This window comes from Trachurus trachurus (genome assembly GCF_905171665.1).
Source record: "Trachurus trachurus genome assembly, chromosome: 22".
Classification (NCBI taxonomy): domain Eukaryota; kingdom Metazoa; phylum Chordata; class Actinopteri; order Carangiformes; family Carangidae; genus Trachurus; species Trachurus trachurus.
The window spans coordinates 12,202,545-12,227,287 of record NC_139907.1 but is presented as its reverse complement, the minus strand read 5'-3'; the positions used below and the strand labels follow the sequence as shown (position 1 = coordinate 12,227,287).

Below are 24,743 nucleotides of genomic sequence, written 5' to 3'. Positions count from 1 at the left end.
TGATCTCTGCACAGACTGAAGGAGAAGTCTAGGTTTGATTTCAACATGCTGAAGCTTAGGTTGGCAGCTGATGTCAAATCAGGACAGACTGAAGAGACTGGGCAGCTTTTTTTTTTTCCTTTTTCTTTTTTCTTTTTTTACACGCTCACCCCCTAAAAAAGCTCCCTATAATGTCAGGTTTTGGCACATTTCCGACCTTTAATTTGGAAAGGGTGTTTCACAGTCATGAAATCTTGGAGAGATAATAGCGGGTGAAAGTATAGCTTTCAGTGGCTGCATGTGTACAGGCGTGGAATATAATTTGCTTAATTTCAATGGAGCAAACCACTTGTCTGTGAGGTAGAGGTGGGATCAAACTGCGCAATCAACTGAGGGGCTTCACACTATGTATAAAGTGAAAGTGAAGGGCTTTGACATGAAGAGTCCAAACATGAAACTAATCTCATTTAGGTTTGAAATCTCTTATTTCACAACAGAGCAAGAGGAGGAGGCAAATGAAAATCCTCTGTCATTAAAAATGCAACGTAATGCCTCACTTTGAACATTTGGCATCTGTGTCAAATCCCTCGTAAACCATGACCTTAAGTTCGGGTTAACAAAAAATCCTTCCATGCTCTTGTTCAGCAAAATGTGTTCAGTATTGTATACTATAATGAGGGCTATATACATTCAGAGATGGAGCAAAGTGCTGTACTCTAATCCTGCCACGGGCCTTCGTAGTACACTCAGTAATGGCATAGAGAAACCAGATTAAGTCATCATCATTATCATTATCATTATCATAATCATCATCCTACATCATATGACAAATGTTCATTAACAAGAATCAGCTGCTAGAGGCCAAACTTTTTCTATGAGTAAAGTGAAAAGAAGTCATAGTGGATTCCGATGGTAAAGGTTTTTGTAGTGACTAACTCATGTCTGACATGACCTTGCTCTGGAGTATTTCGGAACCTTAATGTTTGTGTCCTTCAGTCACTCTTATCATTATTTTCAGATGCAACAGGTCGCAAAAGAAAATGAGAAAACATTTCTAGAAATCCAGCATGCCACTCATAGGCAGCCCAGTAGTGACCACCAGATATTAGCATTAAAAGTCAACACATTTGAATTATACTTCATGCACTGACCAAAGTCAGAGTCAAAGTCTAAGTCACCTTTATTTATCAAAGCTGCTATATACACTGAACAAAAATATAAATGCCATACTTTTGTTTTTGCTCACATTTTTCATGAGCTGAACTCAAAGATTGAAAAGCTTTTCTATGTACACAAAAGGCCTAGTTCGCTCAAATATTGTTCACAAATCTGTCTAAATCTGTGTTAGTGAGCACTTCTCCTTTGCCAAGATAATCCATCCACCTCCCAGGTGTGGCATATCAAGATGCTGATTAGACAGCATGATTATTGCACAGGTGTACTTAGGCCGGCCACAATAAAAGGCCACTCTAAAATGTGCAGTTTTACTGTATTGGGTGGGTTTGGGGGCGGGGGGTCAGAAAACCAGTAGCTACCTGGTGTGACCACCATTTGCCTCATGCAGTGCAACACATCTCCTTTGCATAGAGTTGATCAGGTTGTTGTTTGAGGCCTGTGGAGTATTGGTCCACTCCTCTTCAATGGCGAATATGCGAAGTTGCTGGATATTGGCAGAACTGGAACACGCTCAATGGGTTACATGTCCGGTGAGTATGCTGCCATGTAAGAACTGGGATGTTTTCAGCTTCCAGTAATTGTGTACTGATCCTTGCAACATGGGGCCGTGGATTATCATGCTGCAACATGAGGTGATGGTTGTGAATGGCACAACAATAGGCCTCAGAATCTCGTCACGGTATCCCTTGTGCGGGGTCATCCCTATGTTCCCTCAGCCCTATGTTCCCTCATTTCTAACTTTTGTTGTCACTGAAAATTAGGCCATATTCCCACAGCTCTTTGGTCCCACCATTGGTTGGGTTTAGGCAATGAAGAAATGAGTTGGTTAAGTTTAGTAAAAAGACCAGGTAGAGGCTAGACAGGCTAGATAGACAGAGTCCAGATAGGTAGAGAGAGTCCAGAGGGAACATAGGGCTGAGGGAACATAGGGCTGAGGGAACATAGGCACGCTCCCCTCTGTGCATTCAAAATGCCATCAATAAAATGAACCTGTGTTGGCTGTCCATAACGCCTGCCCATACCATAACCACCGCCACCGTGGGCCACTCGATCCACAACGTTGACATCAGCAAACCGCTCACCCACACGATGCCATACATGCTGTCTGCCATCTGCCCTGTATAGTAAAAACCGGGATTTAAGAGAATACCTCCCCAAAGTGCCAGACGCCATCAAATGTGAACATTTGCCCACTCAAGTTGGTTACGACGACGAACTGCATTCATGTCGAAACCCTGATGAGGACGACAAGAATGCAGATGAGCTTGTGTTCAAAGTGATGGTGCTGGATACAGTATATGTGGCCGCCTGTGTAACTACCTACCATGGAACTACGTACATTTAAGATTCATTTGCTGCCTGTTGTTCAACGTCAAACTAATTAATTAATGCAGTTAAAGAGGAACATTGTGAATTTCTGTTTCAAACATTGTTTTCTTTATTCTTATACAAGAGGTTACGAGGCTGCAGAGAGATGCTATCGGAAAGTGACGGGTTGAGCCAGAGCTAAGTGGTTAGCTAGCATGCTAAGGAAATGTGATGGAGACAAGAGTTAACATTGGCATTGCTTTCCACTCCTGGAAACAACTGTCAGTGAGTGAAGGACTTAAGTTTAATCCTGAACTTACACCATTTCTTATATGTGAACACAGCTGGTAAGGCTAGTGACACTAGCTAAACAAGGACACTGAGATGAATCAGCTATCCACAAGGCTTGTCTTCAAAACAAAGAAGATGCTATTATCATGTTATGATCTGCATGTGGTTAAACAAAGAATTAGTTGAAATACAAACAGATGGTTTTGAACAAAAAGAAAATATATTTTATACACCGCCACAACCAAAGTGGTTACAGCCTCCTGGAAATGGCTGGTTTGGCTCAATGAGATGCACACAGCAGCAGTTCAGTGTGTTAGCGAGGCCGTCTTTTTCCATCTATGCGAAATATGTTTGATCAAATGTCTGTCCCTCCATTAAACAGCCACTTGGGAAAGCTGCTCCCATTTAAAAGCTCCTACAGGACTTTCCAGACACTGTCTGAGTCCACCTGTCTGTCTGGCACGAGATGAGATTCAAGCAGCGGCTACAACCACAGTTTTATTCAACCACGAGCTGTTGCACACTGACCAGAATGAGACTAGACCAGTGTAAACAGTGTAGCAGAAAAAAGTGCACCAGTATTAGGGCTGTAATTCTCTCTTCCTTTACCACACGACCTCAAACTTCCACATTTGGAGATTTGTTTAAAATACAGAACTGTAAATAGCTGAGAAAAATACCAATTGGAAACTCTTCAAAGACTCATACAGTGTGCGTGCCATTAAGGAGAATTGGCAGTTCACCTTGTGCCATCCAGACTCGACTGTCCACCTCCTGCTCCAGAGAGAAAGACATAGGCCTATACTTACAGGCTTTAGATGTGCCTTAAAGGCAAAGCCCATAACCTTAGAAAAATGGTATTTACAGTAGCTGCATTATCCAGGAAAAAAAGAGATTTGGTTCAGGAATTATGGAAGAGATTAACAGAGGCTCTTTGTCGGGAAAGAAGGTCAGAGACCCAAAATAGTCATCAGGCCTGTCCTAGAAACATCTTCCACCAAGCTGTCATTGCTGTTAAACCTATACATGCTGCAATTGAGGCAGAGAGCTCTGGGAAGTGACATTGTAATTATTATGTTAGGAGGAAGGGAAAGTTTTACATGTGGATCGGGCTGGTTAACAGGTCTACAGCCGCGGTCACTTAAGACAGCTGCAGTGTGCCGAAATTACAGAGCACAATGACTCACACTCCTTCTGTGTTTAAGACCACTTGGCTCTGCTCAGGCCGGGACGAGCCCTCACAGTAAAACAGGCTCTCCACACAGAAACTGTTGGCTCATCAAAATAACAAACTCTTTGTTCTGCTTTGCAACATTGGCCCTGCAGACCACCTGGAAGAATTTATTATTTCTGTCATTATATGCTGATGAGCTTTGAGAGAAATATGATGGCTGAAGAAAGAGGAAATTTATGAAGTTGTGTGAAGAAAATAAATCATCCAGACCCCACAAGAAGCTACTCGGATTTTTAGTTTATAAAATTACATTTCCATAGCTTTAATCTATGTAATGCAGCTCACTCACACACACCAGGACTCAGCCCATTAGACGCCTCAGCCTTAACCTTTTCACAAAAAGCCTTTTATTAACAAGTGCATATAAAACACTGGAGAAATACAAGGGTGCACATTTCTTGCACATCATCCTGAACACCAGCATTACCTGCTCAAAAGCAGAGGGGGGTTTACGGCTCATTTCACATAAATGTGGGTCTAATAGTTCCTTTAAAAATGCACTCAACCAGGACTTTTCTTTGTGAAAATAAAGTTTAAATCACTTGTAATTTCAAAGCATCCCGCCGAACTGCAAACAAGAACTGAAAGATCTGTCTCCGTTACACTTCAGATTAAATGTCCACCAAACAAGTCAAATTTAGCCTCTGAGCTTTTTTACACTTTGACTTAAGATTTGTTTTGTCTGCATGTCAAAGCCAGTCTCCAATGACCTGTGGTTAGACATGTTTAATGCTCTATGGTTTCCTTTATGGTGGGTGTTCAAAAGATACTGTGAAGTCAAGAAATACCCTGGACCCATGCAGAGTCTGACAACTTTCTATTTCCACAATCACAGCCCACGTGAAGCTCTGGACAAACTCGCAACACAAATGTTTTTGGATTCAGTAACCACCTTTGGCAAGTCTCTTCAAAATATCCTGCAAATATGAAGTCTGGTCCCCTGAACCCATTAAACAAACACAATGAGGAGCCAGCTGCCACCGTGCAAACCATGTGGAATGAGACTTCAGTTTGTGTGTTCTCGTCCTGATTTATTCTGGGATGTTCTTCTGTCTGTGGAGCACCAATAACAAACTCCAAAACATCTGCACCATGCCGCTTGTTTGAATGATTGTGGGTTTGTTTTCCCTTTTTTCCCCTTAATATTTTTCAAAAAGCAGGCCAATAGAATAGTTTGGTGTTGGTTTTGCAGCAAGACTTCTGTTGACTTTTTGGTCACATCTGATTGCAGTTGACAAACCAGCTGCATATTTGCCATTTTCATTATGCATCATCTTTGTAAAGAATGGTGACCTAGTTGTTGGTTTTATTGATGTTTCAGTTTTCAGTCATTTTTTATATCTATCATAGAAACCAGAGAGGCTAGCAAGTAGACCAGAATCCAAACACTTACATGTATGAGGGTTTAACAGATGATGTGGGTTAACGTTAAATCATTGTTAACGCTGTCCTAAAACTATTCTCAATAAATAATATTCTATTCAAATCATCTTCTGGATTAAATGTCATTTTCTGCAACATAACCTGTACTGGTCTATGTTGTACTATAACAGCCAGTGTTTTAGCAATAAAACATTCAGTATCGACACCTGCAATCTAACAACTATAGAAATTAACGTGTCCTTATGACAAAATTTGCTCCAGCTTTAGTTGTAAACTTTACTTTTGCTACCACAACCACTGTTAGTATTAGGAAAGGTGTACACTTAAGGAGCTTCGGCTATCTATGGTGTAAGAGGCTATATGTAACACTGACATCTTTGCACCACTCAGGGCAGCTCATGGTGAGTAAAGGAACGAAGTTTGATGTTTAACTTGAAACTACATGCTTTTTATGTTGGTGAGTGAGAGGGAGTGGCGCTAATGTTGGTTAATGTTAGCAGTACCAAATCTTACAAATAGGTCCTTGAAGGCCAAAGTAAATCACCATTTCGGCAGATGAATTACTGTGTTAAACTCTGAAAATACATCATTCTGCAAACAGTGGAAGTCAAACATTGAAGTGATACAACAATAAGAAAAACACAATTTTGAGCTATTAATGTGTTATTTCTGGAGAGAAACAGGGTGATTTTGTTTGTGTATATTACATAATGATTCCCATTTAGTCACAGTTAAGCCACTGTTTCTGGCTCTGGTCAGAGTATCGGCCCACACAGCGTACATCAGCCAGCAAAACAATCCTCTAAACCACACCAGACCGCGACTCGACCCCGGCATTGTTTTGGACATTCAGTACGTTAAACTTCAGCTCACTTCCTGTGATCACATCTTTATATACAGTAAAACAAAAACAAAAAAGCATGTGGAGAGACATATGCACTTTGTGTGGCCTCTAACAGTTTTTTAAAAGACAGACACTGGCTGGAACCAAATACCAAATATAGTTAGCAGAAACAACACTTGTCCTGTCTCAGTCATTATGGTGCAACACTAACTATGGTGAGGTGACACTGTCATGTATAAACACTGTTTCTTGGTTGTCACTCTGCATTTCAGGCACAGTAAGTGTCAAACGTAATTACGAACTGACAAGTCAAATATAAACCCACCTCTGCTCTGAAGCAGTTTACTCTGTGGTAAGAGAGCGGAGCATTTTCATCCTCCTGACTTCACAAAGATTTCTCCACACACCACAAAGACAAGCTGCTTTGTTTTGTTTTTTTGGCATTTGTTGTGAAATGGCTGGCGCTGCCTGATACAGACAGTGAAACCTTAAATTTTTGCAGGCTTGATGTAGTGGATTAGTCATTATCCTTAAATACAGAACTCCACCACCTACACTTAAGCGCCAGAAATCCCATTAAGTTGGTTTTATTTAACTTTGATATCTTTAAATGATCCTATAATAAGCAGACACATTGAGTCGTATCTACTGTTTGACTGGGTTTTTTTGTTTTTACTTTTCAAACAGAGACCAGGAACAAAGCGAGATGATAAACAGAGAGCACTGCAAAGTCATAATAAAACCAGCAAATACTGATTTCTTTCTGGTGGAAAAAAAATCCATATGTGTTATTTTGACCTTCTTACCTTTGTAGTACATTGTGTGCACAAGTGTTTTGCAGCACCTCATAAACCGTCTGGCTGCACACTTCTTGTTAAATTAGATTCTGGCTGCTGCAACTCTAAAACTCTTGATTTCCTCGGCCAAACAAAGGCCAAGAAAGCCGCCTCAAACCAGAAGCTGAGTCAGACCTTTCCAGAAATAAACTTACAGCAAACTGAACTACGAAACCAGAAACAATCACATCAGATAAAGCAGCACTTGACTCGGTTGACTGGCAATAAGCAAGTTCTCGTTTTCCGACCAGTGATAACATCACAGGCGGCACGTGAGCGCAAATTTCCAACTCTCTTTAACTCATCCACTTAATTCAGAGTGAATTGCATGACTTTATACAACACAACAACCTAAAAGTAAAAAGTTCCAGTTTCTGACTGGTGTCTGGCTGTTTGCTGAATCTCAGAGAAGCTGCTCCACAGTCATCCAGCTAAAAACATTTTCACCTGAGCTGTTGTGGAAACATCCAACCTATACTTTCTTCTCCCCCACCCCCATTTTCCAGCCTTTCTAGGGTTTCATACCGGTGATCTCCTCAACACCGGCCCTCATCTCTTAAGCTACCACCACTGCCACTACCATTTTTCAGTTACTTTTACACTTCCGGCTCCATTTGGGTCCCTGTTTGTTTTCAGGACCCTGTAATTTCCCCACCAATCACTCCAAAAGGGCCCCCGTCAAGTCTGCCATTCATAAAGTTTAAAGTAGCTCTTAGTGGTCCGTTCAGTTTATTGAAACATTAAATTTGTATCCCAGCCGTGATGGTGTATCTTTAGCCATTTCTTAACTCACGTGCTCGGCCGAGTCCCCTTACATCAACCGCCAATTATGTTCTCCTCTTGGGTGTGGGTTGAGCCTTGGTCAGCATGGCAAAGAAACCAGAAACATCAATTCCTGGGCAGTGGAGCGAACAAAAACAGAGAAAATGCGAAAACCTTTCCTCAAACACTGTTATCATTGTAGAGTACAAGCACAAACATCACCACCATTGCCAGTAACAGTGTCCAGCAGGGGAATTTAGTGAAATCTACGGACTGCTGTTAGATACGGATGAAGGCCTGAACAGCGAGCAGGACCTCAGAGCGCCAGCAAATGTCCTCTGCAGGAAGGTCAGACGAAGAAATTTTGCCTTGTCACGACTTCCCATGCTTGTTTTAGACTTTCTCATCACTGTTCTTCAATTAAAGACAATTAAAAAAAATAATATACAAATATTCTTCTAGACATGAACTAGCTACTGCAAACAGGAATGAAGTAAAAAGGAAAAAAAAAAAAAAAATCCTAAAACTCGAGGATCTCAGTGATTTGCCAGTTTCTTACTTTTCTAAATACGGTAAACATGTTTTATGTCATATATCAAGTGTATGACGTGACAAGAAGAAACTGAAAGCATGTGTGTGTTTTACAGTGAGGCGACAATATAAGGGTGAAGCGCCGTCACCGCCTTCAGTTTGATGGCTGTTAACCTAATTCCTAATGGTTATTACAATGAGGCCTGCAGACCACATCAAGTATCTGCGGTGCTGTAATGAGCAGAGCAGAGTGGGCCCTGCCGTGCACATTCACCGCCTTCAACTCTGCCACTATGAGCACTGAGGACACAGAGTCCCTCTCAAACGAGCGCACTGGCGTGTTTAGAAAATAAAAAAAATATGCTGCTAAGTTATAAACAACATCCAAATTACACTGTTAATTCGAGTTTTCCTCAAGCCAAAGTATACGCCGTTCCCAAGGCTGAGCAATGAATGTTTCATCCTCTTGACAGATGCAGATGCAGGTTGTTGTTTAGTTTTTTTGTTGCATTTTTATGCATAAAGAAATGAATCATTGTTCTCAGAACATTGGGGACTAAAAATGGAGATCCTCTTTTGCAGTGGTTTTTCCGTGTTTGAAAAACATAAATAAACTGAATGATCTGGACCTATAAACATGTAAAATCCTAACTCCACCCTATCTTGCTCTGTTATTTCATCTAAATCTGACTAAAAGAGCAGGAAGCTTCTGCTGCTGAACACTCTGGTAAACATGACTTTACTCAGTGGATAAACTGCGAGCAAACATGTGCAAATCAAAATTAAAAATATGACTTACAGTGCTGACATGTGATCACTCTCCTGTTTGAGGTATGCCTGTCACGTGTGTGTGTGTGTAATGTGACAGTTCTCCATCATCACACCGCCCTCAGGTCGTCAGGCTGCACTTTCACTATAAACCATCCCTCCTGTCTCCTATGAGCAACACTCCAAACATTTGGAAATGAAGATCACAAATTACATTATGTTTTATTTGAAAGGAAGAGCAAACTTAAACAATGCTTGCCAAACATGATTAAGTGCTATGAGCCAGAGAAGGTAGCACTTTGGAAAATTGCAGATAATTTGGCCCAATTTACAAAAAAAAAGAGGGTTCAAACAAGCCTCATGTTGGAGAATCTTTAATTATAGCCGTGCTGAAAGATGCCTGTCACAATCACGTGTGGAACAGACGCCTCATACAGAAACTTGGCAAACCCCTCAATCGTGCAAGAAGTCGTGCGAATATACACACGTTGTCAGCACCGAGAGCTGTATATACATCATGTGAACACAGGAAGAACATGTGCCATAAATGGTCCCATGTTCTGGGAGATTTTTGGGATGGAACATAGAGTACCCTACACATCGTTTATGGCCACTTGTGTGTTTGAGAACATGTGATTATTTGGGTGTATGCATTTCCTATGTGGCTGGGCTGAAATTGAGAAATTACAGTTGGAGGATCTCAAAGTAAGCAAGGCAAGGTGGAGGGAGAGGGTGAGGGAGGATAATACTGGAGGATAGAGCTGATTGAGGAAATACAACATCACGACAGAAACCAGCTGTAATTGTAGGAATAGGCCCGAAACCCCTGATGATACACACACAACGAGGGGGCCAAAAATAACAGGTGACCACAGGGGCATGGCCCCTTCTCCACAGCGGCAGCAGCAGCAGCAGCAGCAGCAGCAGCAACAGCAGCAGCACACTCGCTCCATAGAGGTGCTGTACAACAGTAAAACCTGCCCTCTGGTGTCCAAACACAAGGAGTGCACACAAGGGCTGTCGCACACTGGGTTGCATTCACGAGGCTGCACAGAAACAAGCCCAAATGTCTTTCCCAGTGACGCCTTATATAGTTTTATTAGCTGTTTTGAGGGTGAAACACTTACAAAAATACACTAACTTAAGAAAAAGTATTCATCCTGAAATAGAGACTCCAGTTAATACCCAGGAAATGTACACAACTAACATGTGAAAAAACAAAAATATATCAGGTTCTTAAGACATTACACTTTAGGGCTAAAAATAATTATTTTCTTTCAACCTGAGGCATCTAACACATATTACATCTCCGGTACATTTTCGTCCATGGTACTCTGAACAAACTTTCCCCGCCACTTCCCTTGTTTACCTTATCATGGCAGACATAGAGGTGTCCAGACGGTCAAGAAAGGTAAAGGCGTTGCTCCACCAGCCGGCTGGACAAGATGTAAATTTGGATCCTGGTACTGTACATCCTCAATGCAAGCTTTGTGAAGCAGCACAGGTGCCTCTACCCACCTGCTGTCCTTTTGCTTATTTATAGAAGTGCTTTGACTATTTTCAGAAGTTAACATATTTATACAGGGGATCTTATAAACACCCATTAATGTAAACATAAAAAGCATAAAAAAGTTTAAATGCTGCATGAACACAGCAAATATCTGTGTGAGAAGGCTGAAAATAATCACTTTATTCTTCTTACATAGCTTATGTTATGTTTATTTATTTATTTTTTCTTTGAAGATGATCACTTTCTAGTTCTGAAGAAGACTGAAATAAGTGATAATCATGTGTCTGGATATTCAAGACATGGAGGCACCCTGATGTGTCATGCCCACTTTGGGCAGATCTGTCTGCTAATTACAGCCTTGCACTGAGGAGGGAGGTACTTGCATGGTGGGGGCTCTCTTTTTTTTCTTTTTTTAATGATGCGAGGGGCAGATATGGTATAAATACCCGCATCATTGTACAGAAAGGCAGCATATCCTCAGTTGTGCTCCTACCCTAAGGATATACAGCAGCATCAGGAGCTCACTGGTGCTGAAGAGATTGGTTTTCCCTCCTTTGGATGCTGGTACGTGTGTTTTCTCTTCCATGTTGCCTCTCTAAACAGTTCGATCTCTGGACGAGTGCAGTCAACAGCTTAGCTGTGTCTATAGTCCTACTGCAGGACGGGGAAGGGAGGCACATTTTGGCTTGCTTTGAGCTTCCTGGGTGAAATTTAGACAGTACTGAGGGGTCCAGGATGCTCTGAGTGAATCAAAAGCTGAACTTCACAACCTGTTACTTAGCTTATCCTATCCTACTTGCTGCTTGTTGCGTTTTTGCAAAGATGTATAGCATTTAGGAACAGTTTTAAACTAGTCTTAAACTGAAGTGTGCTGAGATTTTGTACCTTGAGACTGGTTGTGCTGACTGCCTCCTTGCTTCCTCTGCAGATTGGACGTTGCAAGATGGAAATGCGTGTAGCAGGCATCCTCCTCCTCATGGTGACCATGGCAGCTGCCCATGGGGAGCGTTATGTGGTGAAGAAGTTGGTGAAGGCCGCCCCTCAGTACCAGCCCTACTCTGTGAAGAGCCAAGGTAAGACATCACTAACATCTCTTCTCTACACTCTCTATTTTTGACAGTGCTAGCATATTCTGCTTCTTGTGTTGTCACTAACTCTGCCTCTGCAGTCAGATTTTCCTCTCTAAAACCTTGTTTTTTCCTTAAACAACATTTTATGACAGTCTTGCCTTACCTTTGAATCTGCACAGAGGGAATAGGCATCTTTGTTGTGGCCAATATGGGATAAGCATATGTAGACAGACACATGCTAGCAGCCACAGCCAGCTGCACTTTACTTTGAAAACCCAGCTCCACCTTCTCTGAAACCATCCTGTTCTCTGATTGGCTGCATGCTTCTCCAATCACACAGTGCATTTACATCTGGGATTTGAATAACACTTATTTACTCAATGCTGAGGTTCTCAGTTTTATTCTGCTGCAATGTCCTGCAATGCTACTTCAGGCAGCCAGAGCAGCAACATTTTTAGCCTACTGAAATGATTTTTTAAAACTTTTATCATTTTGTAGGAACTTTTTTAACTTACTGTGCTTGTGCTTGCTTGTGTCTTTTAAAAGCTGGTAGTGAATATCGGACCAGGATATTTAATGTTTCACTCACATTTCATATTGTTCTGTAATGTGCTGGTTTAGCTGATCATCAAAATGAATATTTCGAAAAGCATTAAGTCTTCCCTTGAATTCAGCTCTTTTTTTTCTTCTGCTTTTTGACTTTTTAGCTGTAACTCTTGCCAGGGCTTTTGCCTTCAGACATACATGTATATTCTACCACATGTTGAATTTTCCTTTTTGTGCAAAAACAAAACAAAACAAAACAAAACAAAAAGAACACCATGATTACATTGCTGAAAAAGTTGGTTTACTACAATTTAGAAAATGTAATCATGGCTTGGCAAAGATTACATTACAGAATATGAAATGTTGCTCTAAATTTGAAGCAACATACTGCTATTTTTATTTGGGAAAGTAGCTGTTAGTGAATTATTTTTAGTTTGACACTGACAATTACAGTCCAGTCACCCAGCAGTGTGGTTTGATTGGGTGTGCCTGCTTAACACAGAAGTAGAAACATCTGTTTGGCTTTATACAAACTCAGCCAACGAGTGAGCCTTTTACATTTAAACACATGTGACCACATTAAGGCGGCAAATAAAAAAAGTCTCCCTCTCATTTAGACCTACTGTTTTACAAACAAGACACAAGATCTCTTAAAGCTCTGGGACAAGCACATATAAAATCATTTCATTCCATTTAAAGCTTTTCAAATAAATGACTGAATAATAAAATGAAAATATGATGTAGGCTAAATATATAAAAAAATAAAACAGGCACAATATTATATGGAGCATTTAGAATTTTTAAGACTAGAAGATTGATTTAATATAGATACACAAGTGAATCAGTTCCATGTAATTAGACCTCAAAAGTATCAGAAAGGCTCATGGGACTAAAACTTGCCTCACCTCTAAACAGAAATCTAATACAATTGAATGAATTATTACTGATCAGCAATTTTATATTGCATTCACCATTCCATGGTGCAAAACAAGAGAGCATTGAATGAGATTACTGCTAATATTTTTTCTTAAAATTCAATTCACATTTGATTGTTAATCAACAATGTTGTCACTCAACAGAACTCAATCAAACCTCACTCACATACCCTCAAAGCTGAGAGTTGACCTTGTTCTTCAGCATTTTTTTCACCTGTAATTAGATAGATTGGGTTCACTATTCCATTAAAAAGCCAGAAGTCACACTAACTAGTACACTTGTTAGTTCGGTGGGATTTTGTCTTGTTTATTGATGTGCTGATGATGCCCACTCTTTCACTCTTCACAGCAGGTGAGCCTGGACCTCCAGGTGAGCCCGGCCCCGAGGGACCTGCTGGCCCTCCTGGCCCCGCAGGTGAGGATGCTGTTGGCCACCCTGGACCCCAAGGACCTCCTGGATCCCCTGGCGCTCCTGGCCGCTCAATTGCTGGCAAGCCTGGATCCCCTGGTGGACCTGGCAAACCTGGAAGCCATGGCGCACCTGGTGAGAAGGGAGACACTGGAGCCCCTGGCGGTCAGGGACCCCGAGGAGGCCCAGGAGCCACCGGAAGCCCCGGACCCGCCGGCCTCTCTGCTACTGGCAAACCCGGACCTTCTGGTCTTCCTGGAGCCATGGGACCTAGAGGAGAGCCTGGTCTGAAGGGACACCCAGGTATTCCTGGACTTCCCGGTCCCAAGGGTGATAGAGGGATGGGAATTCCCGGAGCTCAGGGTGAGACAGGACCTGAGGGAGCTATGGGCCCAGCAGGAGAGCCAGGTGCAGCCGGAGTTGGAAAGCCAGGAAGAGCAGGTGCCCCTGGAGATTCAGGAAAGCCAGGTAGCCCAGGTAGAGATGGTGCCCCCGGTGCCACGGGACCACAGGGGCCCAAGGGACACACTGGTGCCCCAGGTGTAGGTGTGCCAGGCAAGTCAGGTCAGAATGGTGCTCCCGGTCTCCCCGGCCCACAGGGCCCTAAAGGCCACCAGGGCCCCGCTGGAGCCACCGGTGCTCCCGGAGTCCCCGGATATGGAAAGCCAGGTGCAAATGGAGAGAAGGGAGCCACAGGAGCTACAGGAGCTACAGGAGCACCAGGTGCAAAGGGTGATATTGGTCACACAGGATATACTGGTGCTACTGGTGCTACTGGTGCTACTGGTCCTGCTGGGCCCCAGGGGGCAACAGGGTTCCCAGGTGAGTCTGGTGCCGTTGGCCCCAAAGGTGACACAGGTGCAACTGGAGCTCAGGGAGCTAAGGGAAACAAGGGAGATCAGGGAGCACAGGGTTTCCAAGGAAAGCAGGGTTACCCAGGAGCAGCTGGCCCACCTGGATCCAGAGGAGCCACTGGAGCCATGGGTGAGAAAGGAAATGTAGGTGCCCCAGGTACCCCAGGTGCCCCAGGTATCCCAGGCCCTGCTGGACCCAAAGGTCTGACTGGGCGCGCAGGTGAGCCAGGTGCTGCTGGTGGTGATGGTGCCCAGGGTCCCAGAGGACCCACTGGGCCTCAAGGTCCTGCTGGTACTCCTGGTCTTAAGGGACACCCAGGTCTCCCTGGTGGTCCTGGCCCTGCTGGTTTGGCTGCTAAGGGTGTCCCCGGACCTCAGGGTCCCCCTGGTCTCCCCGGTGACTCTGGTGCTGATGGAGAATCTGGCCCAGCTGGTCCCCCTGGTCCCCCAGGTCCTCCCGGTGAGGTTATGTTTGAGAAGGGTAAGGGATATGGTGAGGTGATGGTCAAGGCTCCCATGTCTGCTTTCACTGCATCTCTGGCCACCCCCTACCCCGCTGCTGGCACCCCAATTAAGTTTGACCAGATCGTGTACAATGCTGAGAATCACTATGACCCTGAGACCGGCATTTTCACTTGCCAGATTCCTGGAGTCTACTATTTTGCCTACAGCATCCATGTTAATGGAGCTCATGCCCTGGTTGCTCTGTACAAGAATGGCCAGCCTGTCATGTTCACATATGATGAGTACAGCAAGGGCTTCCTGGACCAGATGTCCGGCAGCGCTGTCCTTCTGCTCGATGAGCAGGACACAGTCTACGTCCAGATCCCTGATGATGAGGCCAATGGTGTCTTTGCTGCCGAGAATGTCCACTGCTCTTTCTCTGGGTTCCTCATTGCTTCAACGTGATACGTTGATACAGTAGCTCCCAAAAAGCCAACCAACTAAATTTGCAATCTATTTCTCAAACTAAAGTAAACTCCCTGTTCATTTTCCTCAGCCAAACAGACAGGCAGTTCACCCTTCTTTGAGGAATAGTAGCTTCTCGACTTGAAAACTACAAGAAATAGGTGCTTAGAAGAAGGAAAACTAATTTATGAAAACAGATGATCAGGGATGGGGAAGCAATCCACAAAGTTACCAGTGAGCTTTTGTAATGGAGACAGCATGTGAAATTGAGGTGTTATAACTGTGTTGTGTCCTGACTTTTTCTTTTCCACTCTGTTCCTTTTATACTGACTTCAACTGGCAAGTCTTAATTAAGTGTTTGTCCGATTTGTTTTGGTTTTCTTTTTTTGTTTTGTTTGTTTTTGTACAACCTTGTCTTTGTTTGGGTGACCAATAATCTTATTAAAAGTACACAAATACTTTCTGTGCAACATGTTGTAACTGTTGTCCTTCTACGTGACTTGAATATTGTGAAATGGTAATGGTCAAATTGACTGTTATAATGAAAATAGTCACCAGAATACTGTCATAAAAACACCAACTGTTTACCTGCGACATGTTATATCCCTGAACATGCATTATGTCATGTAAAGCATAATGACCAAAATAAAAGATGTCTTAACAAATGTTTTGTCTTGAGAGCATTTTTAATGGGAACCAAATGAACACAAATGATTTAAAATTGACATATGGGAAATTTTTGATTATTCATCTGTTCATCTGGGGCGTAACACCATCTCAATCTTCAATAAAAAAAAAGATCCACTTTGATCAGTTTTGACCATGCTTAAAAAACAATCCTTAACATTTTGTACCAGCCTCCTTATGCACTGGGGTCAGAGGTCAAATACAGAGCTGTGCCTCTTTGGCCAGGACAGTATTTCCTCTTGAATAACACTTCAACCTTGAGACTTTAATGGCTGCCCATTATTTTTATAATAAGGTACAAACTTACAGTCTAACCTTCCTGTAAACCACAAGAAAAATGAATAGTAGTGTTTTTTAAAGTAATTTATATGCTGGAACATTTAATTGCTGGAAAAATATTAAGGTGAATAAATAAGATTATTATAAAAAGAAAAACAAGATAATCATAATAGTTCTCTTTCATCAGTTAGGAACAATGTAGTTTGTAATGTCCTTTTACACTATTACAAGTTCTGCCCAGTTCTTTGTACAATGTTTCCCCCAGAAATGTTGTTAAGTATAAATATGAAGTTGTACAGAATGGAAATACAATACTTCTTCTGTACACTGTGTGTGTAAGCATACAATAATAAAGAATCCTTAATTTGTTTTCTTGTAATTATTAGAAGAAATCTACACCACGTGAGGCTCTGAACATGGCAAGACACAAAATGAGCTCATAATGTAAAACCGACCATAGTCTGGTTCGAGATCCTTTTACAAACTTGCAATTAGTCAAAGTACTATAAACAATGAAATGTGGATTCACATTTTAGAAAGTAGTCGTGTGACTGTTTGTGGGTTTTTCACACCATGGTCCCCGTACAGAGGCTGAGACGGATGGAGGTGATTATATATAAATTCTCTCTCCACATGATACGGCTACTGGGTGTCTGCTTGGCAGCCAAAGTTTTCAAAAACTACTCTACTGTGAAAGTCTGAATACGGCTGTGCTGAAAATAGTTGGTGTGTAGGATGAGGGGACAGGGATGGTCCTCTGGCAGGGCAGCAGCTGTTTGATCTTCCCTGGAAGAGAGAGTGAGACGGCGGTTAGGTGAGGGGCCCAAGGGACAGAGCAGAGAGGAAGCTGGTGGAAGGAAAACACCAGAGACTGCCATCTAAAGGGGACGGCCATTTGGAGACGGTCTGTGGTTGGTGCATGAGGTAGGTCAGACAGGAACACAGACGGAGAACTGCCTCTGGTCAACTCCACAAGCCACACTCCAAAATTATCTGCTGCACTTAAAGGAATATGTCACTTTGATATATGTTTGTTTTTTGGAAGTCTCGCATTTCTATGCATCTCTGCTCTCACGTGTCCAACTTGCTCAAAAAGAAACAAACAAAGCAACTGAGGAAGGAACCTGACACCCTGAGTAGGGTGGCGTATGGCGGTGCAGTGTGCGGCATGATGGGATACGTCATGAGCCACACTGGGGGCCAGAATAGGAAGCGAATCCCTCAACAACGTGAACCAGGATGGGTGTGTAGACCAGGAAGCAGGAATAGAAATATTATGTGTAAAACACACCCATCTTGTGGTGGCTGGAGCTGCAGTACACAGGGTTAAACTGGGTACAAAGGAAATAGATGGGTTGAAATGAGCAGGGGCAGCAATGTGGGCGGCTAAAAACACCCAAGTCTGCTGAAACCTCGTCTCCCCTTAAAAAAAGGTCCTCGTGTTTTTTTTGTTTTTTTTTTACTTTCGGATAAGAAATTCCAACATGTGAATGGTGAGCAAAAGCATCACTTAGGGCAGTGCTTCAGATACTAAAACTCTGGATGGCATAAAATGTTTGTTTGAAACACTATCATTTATGGTGCAAAATACAACTCAAACCCCAAATCGCTTCACATAATTACACTGTGGTAGTTCTCCAAGTAATTTCCTAAAAATACTACATGGCAGAAAACACTTCCTTCTATGTCTCACTGGTTCAGGGGAAAACAGGTGCTCATGATAATCACATAAAACTAGAGTCAGCTGAAAAAGGCTTAGAATTGGTGGTTCACAAGCTCTTCTGTGGCCTTTTCTCAAGCCTTATCAATAAATATGCACCTGCATTAAAAATTGTTGTATTGATATTTTTGTCTTTTAACCAATGTAATTAATGTAATTTGTAGTTTTGCACCAAAAATATCTTATTTCCAAGTGTGATGTTCAAGAATCTGTATTTTTAGTCGAGAGAAAAAAAACCTGAATCTGTTTTGCTCATTTACACAACCAATGTTTTGTCAGTAATGCGCCACATGAGGGCGCCGTGAGGCAAAGACTCAGTGGGTGCAGTTATTTATCTGGTGGATGATCTCAGATGTAGATTAGTCTGAGGGGTCTAATCTATGCTAAGCACTAAATAAAGGAGCTCAGGGAGCTCAGTCCCACTTGATTCCTTAACTCTCCTGGAAAACAGACTGAACACCTTAATACTACTTTGTGGTAACGTCACATCCATAGACTGTATCCATCCCATGATGAATAAGGTGGGGCCTGATTATGAATCTACAGAAAGGTGCACCTCTGATCTCTTTTTTGTGTGTTTTCTAGATTTTCAGTGGTGTTGTAGTCATCACAACTTGATGCAAGAATTGCTTAAAACATCTCCCAATTTTATTCAATCTTACAAATGGTGAAAAACAAGAAAACTTCATTTACAATGGGTAATCTGTTAAAAACTTCAGTCATTTAGGTACATCTCAGTCATAAAACCAGTAATATCAAAGTCTATACAACGTGCATTACTACAGAGTTTTGAAATGGTGGAGTCTAATGGAAAGTGATGAGCATCTATTGTTTTGACAGTTAACTAAATCTAGTCATTCAGAAATGGTTGTGTCCACAGGAGCGTTGAGCTTAAAGAGTTGTAAACAACTGTGCACTGCAAAGACAACATTTAAGACTTGGTTTAGGACTTTTCCCTTTAGAATATCACAATGTGTCAAATCTTGCAGACACAGCTTTAGCTGCTACATCCAATTGCCCAGCACCAAATACTTTGATTAAATATGTCAAATTCAGCAACATGTCAACACAGTCATGGTTTCATGTAGAAAAAAATAACATTCACACTCACATTCGCACTTTCACACTCACCCACGTCACAAATGCAAGCACCAATGAGCAGTGAGGAAGCAGCACACTCTCCAGTACACCTCCTGTCCATCACTGCCACGGACACTGCAGTCATTATGGATGAGATGGTTGCAGAATAGTAAACAAACACCAACAAAAAAAAAATTGACAAAAAAAATCCCTGGTTTTAGACAAGTCCTCTCATTCCTTCAGACGGGCTCCATCATCTCCTTCATTCCGGTGTCTCGTTCAGCAGGATTACTCGGCGGCGGCGGCGGCCGTGGCCTCTGGACTGGCTGCCGTTTCTGGTTCAGTGGCTGAAGCTTCAGCTGGTTTCTCCTCTCCTCCTGCTGCTGCTGTTTCTTCCGCCTTCACCTCCTCCGCAGCCTTCGGCTCCTCAGCTGCAGCCTCCTTGGCTCCCTCCTCAGCAGCCTCGGCCGGTTTGGTCTCCTCGGCAGCCGCCTCCTCGGTTGCCGCCTTCTCTCCTTCAGCTGGCTCTGCTGCCGCCTCTGCTGCTGCCGCTGCTGCTTCTCCTTCCTCTGCTGCCTCCTCAGATTCCTTCTTGGTCTTCTTGAAGGAGAAGCCGCTGAGCTTGAAGGAGGGTTTCTTGAAGGAGAAGCGCTTTTTCTTCTGCTTGCCATCCTCGCTGGTGGATGGAGTGCCTTCCTCCGGCTTGGCAGAGGCTTCTCCGTTTGTGGCCGCCGGCTCCTTCTCTCCATTGGCCTCGGCACCCTCTACTTTCTCGCCTTCTTCCTTTGGCGCCTCCTCAGTAGGAGTGCTGCCGTTGGCCTGGACCTCAGCTTTGTTGGCCTCCTCTGCAGCTGGAGAGGCATCACCGTTGGTCTTGGCATGGCCATTCTCCTGGGGGGAAACAATGCAAATCTCATTCCTGAACAAGCACAGCAGCATGCCATTTTAGCAAAAATTAGTTTTGAGTGTTCATTGCTTGTCACTTTGCATTTGAGACCAAACATCAGCCTATATATTCTACCATGTGAATGCAAGGCTGCTACCTGCAAAATCTGGCATGCCCCTGCTTAATCAAATGCACCGACTAGTAGTAACCAATAGGAAAATTGCCCTAAAACTGCAGCAACATCTGTTACCAGGAGAGTGACGACAGATCTATGGCTTTCAGCAGTAGGCTACTCGGTTAGACTGCAGTTCCGCCGGGCTCCAGCAGGTGGCGTTCAATATGAAGACGGTGCAAACAACATAGGAATTTGGGGATATTTTCCCCCTTATTTTAATGCTCCATGTACTCAAAGTGTGCAATTTTCAGTTAGAAATATTTCCCCTCATCTCATCCTCCATGCTTCTTCATATCAGATTGATTTAGTGGGGCGTGGGTGTATTAAAGCGTGGCTTTCTTTCTTGAACCTGGCAACAAAGGCGTGGTATCGTTTTTTAAAATGGCCATGCCACAGTGAAAGCGGCCACAAACCCCCGCTGCACACTCTACACCCATATGAATTAAAAAAGAAAGAAAACAAAAACAGTTGCAATGTGCAAAAAGGTGAAGCTGCTGTAAAATATTTGCATTCATTTTTTAAATAATGCAATTTCTGATGATTTATTCTGTCAAACATTCACCAGATCTACATTTTCAAAAGATTCAATTTATATAGGCTATGCAAATATGGAAATTAAATTAATTGAAATTAACTATAGGCTAGCCTATATAAAAAATGAGATCTGAGTAACAAAGCACTGGATGAAGCAGAAAACAGAGACAAAGCAGTCGCCGGTGAAAATGGATACATGTGGCCACTTTCCCTGATGCCGGTGAGCATGGGGATGCGCTACAGGGAACATGGAGCACGCCATTGACGCAACACATCGCTAAATTGAGACAAAAAAATCCGTGTGAGCAATTAAGATTTTAATGATTCAAACATTAATTTACCTGTCCGTTTGACTTGGCTGCAACAGCTGCGCCTTCTGCTGCTTTTTCTACCACAGCTTCCTCTTTTCCAGCGGTTTTGGAGATTTGTGCTCCCATGCTTTTGGTCCAACAAAGGAACCCCAACTGGTTCAAATGAATGAACAAAGACCGCAAGCTTCCTTCCCCCCAAAAAATTCAAGTCAAACGCCGGCGACACCTCCTTCTACGAGCGAAGCCGAGGAATCAGCCCGAAACCGAAGTGACCGCAAAGGGACGTGTGAGAACTTGCGGGAAAAATTGTGGAGAAGATGCGAAAGAGACGCGAATTCTTCCAATTTTTTCTCGAGAGCGGAGTTTGTAAATGGAGGAATTGGCCCCGCCGCAAATGAGATGCGGAGTACAACGCCCAAGTCCGCTGATGAATGGGCGACAGGGCTATGACGACACAGCCGCCGCGTCTCCTCCAATCACAAGTCCGCACTCCAACGAGAGGGAGGGGGGTCATGGAGTGGGGGGCCACGGACAATGGGAGAGACACAACAACATGGCCAACAACTTGTTTTATATGCACATTACAAAGTTGATTTTTTTTTTTTAAACTGAGATTTAATGGAGCTGTATAGGCTATCACCCATATTTTCCTGTAATCTAATGTCACAGAAATATTCTTACTCCAGAGATATTTGCTCTTCCTGTAGCCTACAAAAGTAAACAACATCGCCTATTAGGAGATGTGTTTACCTAAAAAAACAACAAAAATGGCCACCATTTCTTTTTGCAAGCAAATGACATCAGTTTATAGATTTAGCCTAATAGCCTTTTTTTTCACTGGCAAATAGCCTATTTGGGCTTTTATTTGTGCCAATTACAAGAAGTAGTCAAAAAAAATAATCTTTTTTTGTAATTTTGCATAGACAATAATCTACACCATGGCTCTAAATGTGTAGTAGTTAATGCCAGCACCAAATCAACAACAACATGTTTTGGACAGCTGAGCGGGCAAAGCAGAGCTCAGCTGGTCTCATGTTATATCATCACGCACACTCCTGACATATGCCCCGCTCAGTAAACAGACGTCCCCTGTAACTATAAGCCCCTGTGCCCACAACTTCCCTCATCCCTGCTCTCTTGCATAATAGCGTCTTGTCTGCTTGTTGCAGCTGGAGCATCCCAGTGACCCAGATATAATGAGAGTTTATGGTCCCGGTGCTGTTTTGCTGCTGCTGCTGCCTTCTCCATCCAGCCTGCAATGCTCCGACTCCACCACCAGCCACAAGTCTCCCGTCTCTCTGCCATCACTGCATGACCCACATCTCCATGGTTACCAGTCCAAAATGGCCCCAAGGAAGAGGTTAGCACGTCAAAGGCTGAGTGATCCTGACTCCTGGTTATGGAGAAGTAGGGTGAGAGTGAGTTGAAAACTAAGCGGCGCAGACAGCAGTTTGAGGATTAGGGTGACTTCTTTCACCCACCCTCTCTTCATCAGGCTAACTAGGCCACGCTCATTGTTGTGATACTCTGATTACATGCAAATCTGCATTTATTATGTTGAGCTGCCATGAATAAGTGAACCCGAGGACAAAGCAGCAGGGCATGGAGTGTTTTGAAAAGCACCATACGTCCCAGACAATTAGATGCACAGATTTCACCAGTCAGCAAAAGATACAGTTATATTTATATGATGTTTAGGCCTATAAGTCAGGATCCTATATAAGCGTGAATGTGTGTGCAGGCAAAACTGTTGTGAACTAATACTTCTAACTAATCAACACAACAAGCAAAATGTTTCCAACAAACTTCACACAGTAAATAACCCATTAACAGTCCCATGCAGAACAGGGTAAGTTTCTTTATTGTTGCTTTTTCAATTAACCAGACACAATTTTATTTAGTAATTAAAAGCCTCTACAAAACAGTTGAGATGTAGGCTACCACATGATAAAGTTGTGTTTGAAGAGGTTTTCAGATTCAGAATATTGTTTTAGACAACAGGATCACAAATTATGGCACCTCCCAAGATTCGCATCAATTAAATATCACATACAACAATTTGCCATTTTACTGAATAGTTAAGCTATTTTAAATTTCCTCACTGGGGCTTGAATAGTCTTGACTCATCTTATGTTGAAAGATTAGTCAGCATCAATTTTCATAATGGATTAGCCCTTAGTCAAGTAAAATAAGATTATCCAGTGTGAGGATGTGCAGCTTTTTCTTGTCTAATAACCAAAACTGTAAATGTAACACAACATTTGAGGACAGATTTTTACTATTTTTCAAGATTTTACAGCCAGAACAGTGAAAAAAGGACACAACTGATCAGCTGATTGTTGTTACAGCCTTTCTTTAATATGCTAAATGTCAGTGGATTGGCTACCTCAGGCAGCACGGGCTGACAAATAATAGTAAGGTTGTTAGTTTGACTCCTGAGTTGTTTTTGTGCAAGTAATTTAACTTCATTGTCTGTCCTTGGAAACTTTTCTTGTAAACACATATTTCAAATAAATGTGGTGTATGAAATGAATCGTCCTCATGATAATATCACTGACAATGGTTTTCAATGTGTCTTTGGCCTTCTGGGCTGGCATACAAACCAGGAGCAATGGCAGGTGAACAAAGGTCAGATGTCACCATTATGACAATAATCAGCAGCTCTTGTGTTGTTTTTGTCCTTCCACCAAAAAATTCCCCCTCAGTGTTTTATTTTTACTAATATTTACAGCTTCAGTTGTTTGGTGAACTTACTGTGAAAGTAGTTAGCACCTGAATATTGACTGAAAACATGAAAAACCTGCCAGGAGAATATCGGCTTATTGTGGGACTTAACTCTGCTATTATTCCTATCACATGCAGAGCAAAGTGTGCATGCAGCTTTTAATCCCTCAGCAGGTGATTTCACTTATGAACAGCCCTTCAGGCAAAGAGGGAAATCACCTGCTCTTGATTTTAGCTGGAACAAAAACTTACACACCCAGACCTGCATGGGGAAATTGTTGAACACAGCTGGATAATACAAAGACAACACCCACAGGTTTATGAACATTTTCTCTGGGCTCCAATTTAAAATTTCAGGCCTAATTAATGGATTTGTTTATGTAGCAGAGAAATAAAAGCAAATGTGCAGCTCTAATTGACTTGAACAAAAACATACAATTTCCCCACCTTGCCTTGTTTTTCAGTCACTCCAAAGACGAGGAGGCGACCTAGTACATATTGTAATTTCTGGTTGGCGGTAAACGGTGTCAATCATTTCTCTCGGTCGATGTGGATCCGCATCAGCCGTACGCAATAGCAGCTGCGTCAAGACAACCACGGATAAACCGGAAAACAAAAAAGATTTTCACGTCAAAATAAAGTGCAAAAGTTAATATTTCTTAATAGATATCGTGGATGTTATTCTTATAATAGAACCTATGCTGAGTGGAATAATATAACCTTTCATTTAGGCCAAAAACAGTATAATAAACTTTATATAGACCCTTTCCTCATAATGTCTCACTAAAAGAAAAAAACAGGGAAGAGAAAAAACATGAGCAAAGTAGTAAGAGCAAGTAAAATGAATTAAATGGAAGAGACAATAACAACAACAGCAATAATGATATTATTAATGATGGTACCAATAGAAAACAATATTTGTCACAGAGGTGTGTTAATTAAAATGCGCACTGGTCTTGTTTTTCCTAGATTTCTTGAATATTGAGAAACGTGGATTTTATT

At 42.4% G+C, this 24,743-nt stretch overlaps 2 protein-coding genes across 2 annotated transcripts; one reads left to right on the top strand and one right to left on the bottom strand.

Annotated features, from left to right (window-relative positions):
- Positions 1-11,565: 11,565 nt before the first annotated feature.
- On the top strand, positions 11,566-15,345 carry col10a1a (collagen, type X, alpha 1a; the record flags this gene model as incomplete). The annotated part of the gene is made up of 2 exons (XM_083997703.1): positions 11,566-11,695; positions 13,523-15,345. 2 exons carry the CDS (start codon positions 11,566-11,568, stop codon positions 15,343-15,345), a joined length of 1,953 nt encoding a protein of 650 aa, XP_083853829.1.
- A 4,054-nt stretch (positions 15,346-19,399) lies between these two features.
- On the bottom strand, positions 19,400-21,372 carry marcksb (myristoylated alanine-rich protein kinase C substrate b; the record flags this gene model as incomplete). Its single annotated transcript, XM_083998573.1, has 2 exons — positions 21,048-21,372; positions 19,400-20,002 (listed from the first exon to the last, which is right to left on the bottom strand). Exons 1-2 carry the CDS (start codon positions 21,141-21,143, stop codon positions 19,400-19,402), a joined length of 699 nt encoding a protein of 232 aa, XP_083854699.1. The 5' UTR covers positions 21,144-21,372.
- Positions 21,373-24,743: the final 3,371 nt, after the last annotated feature.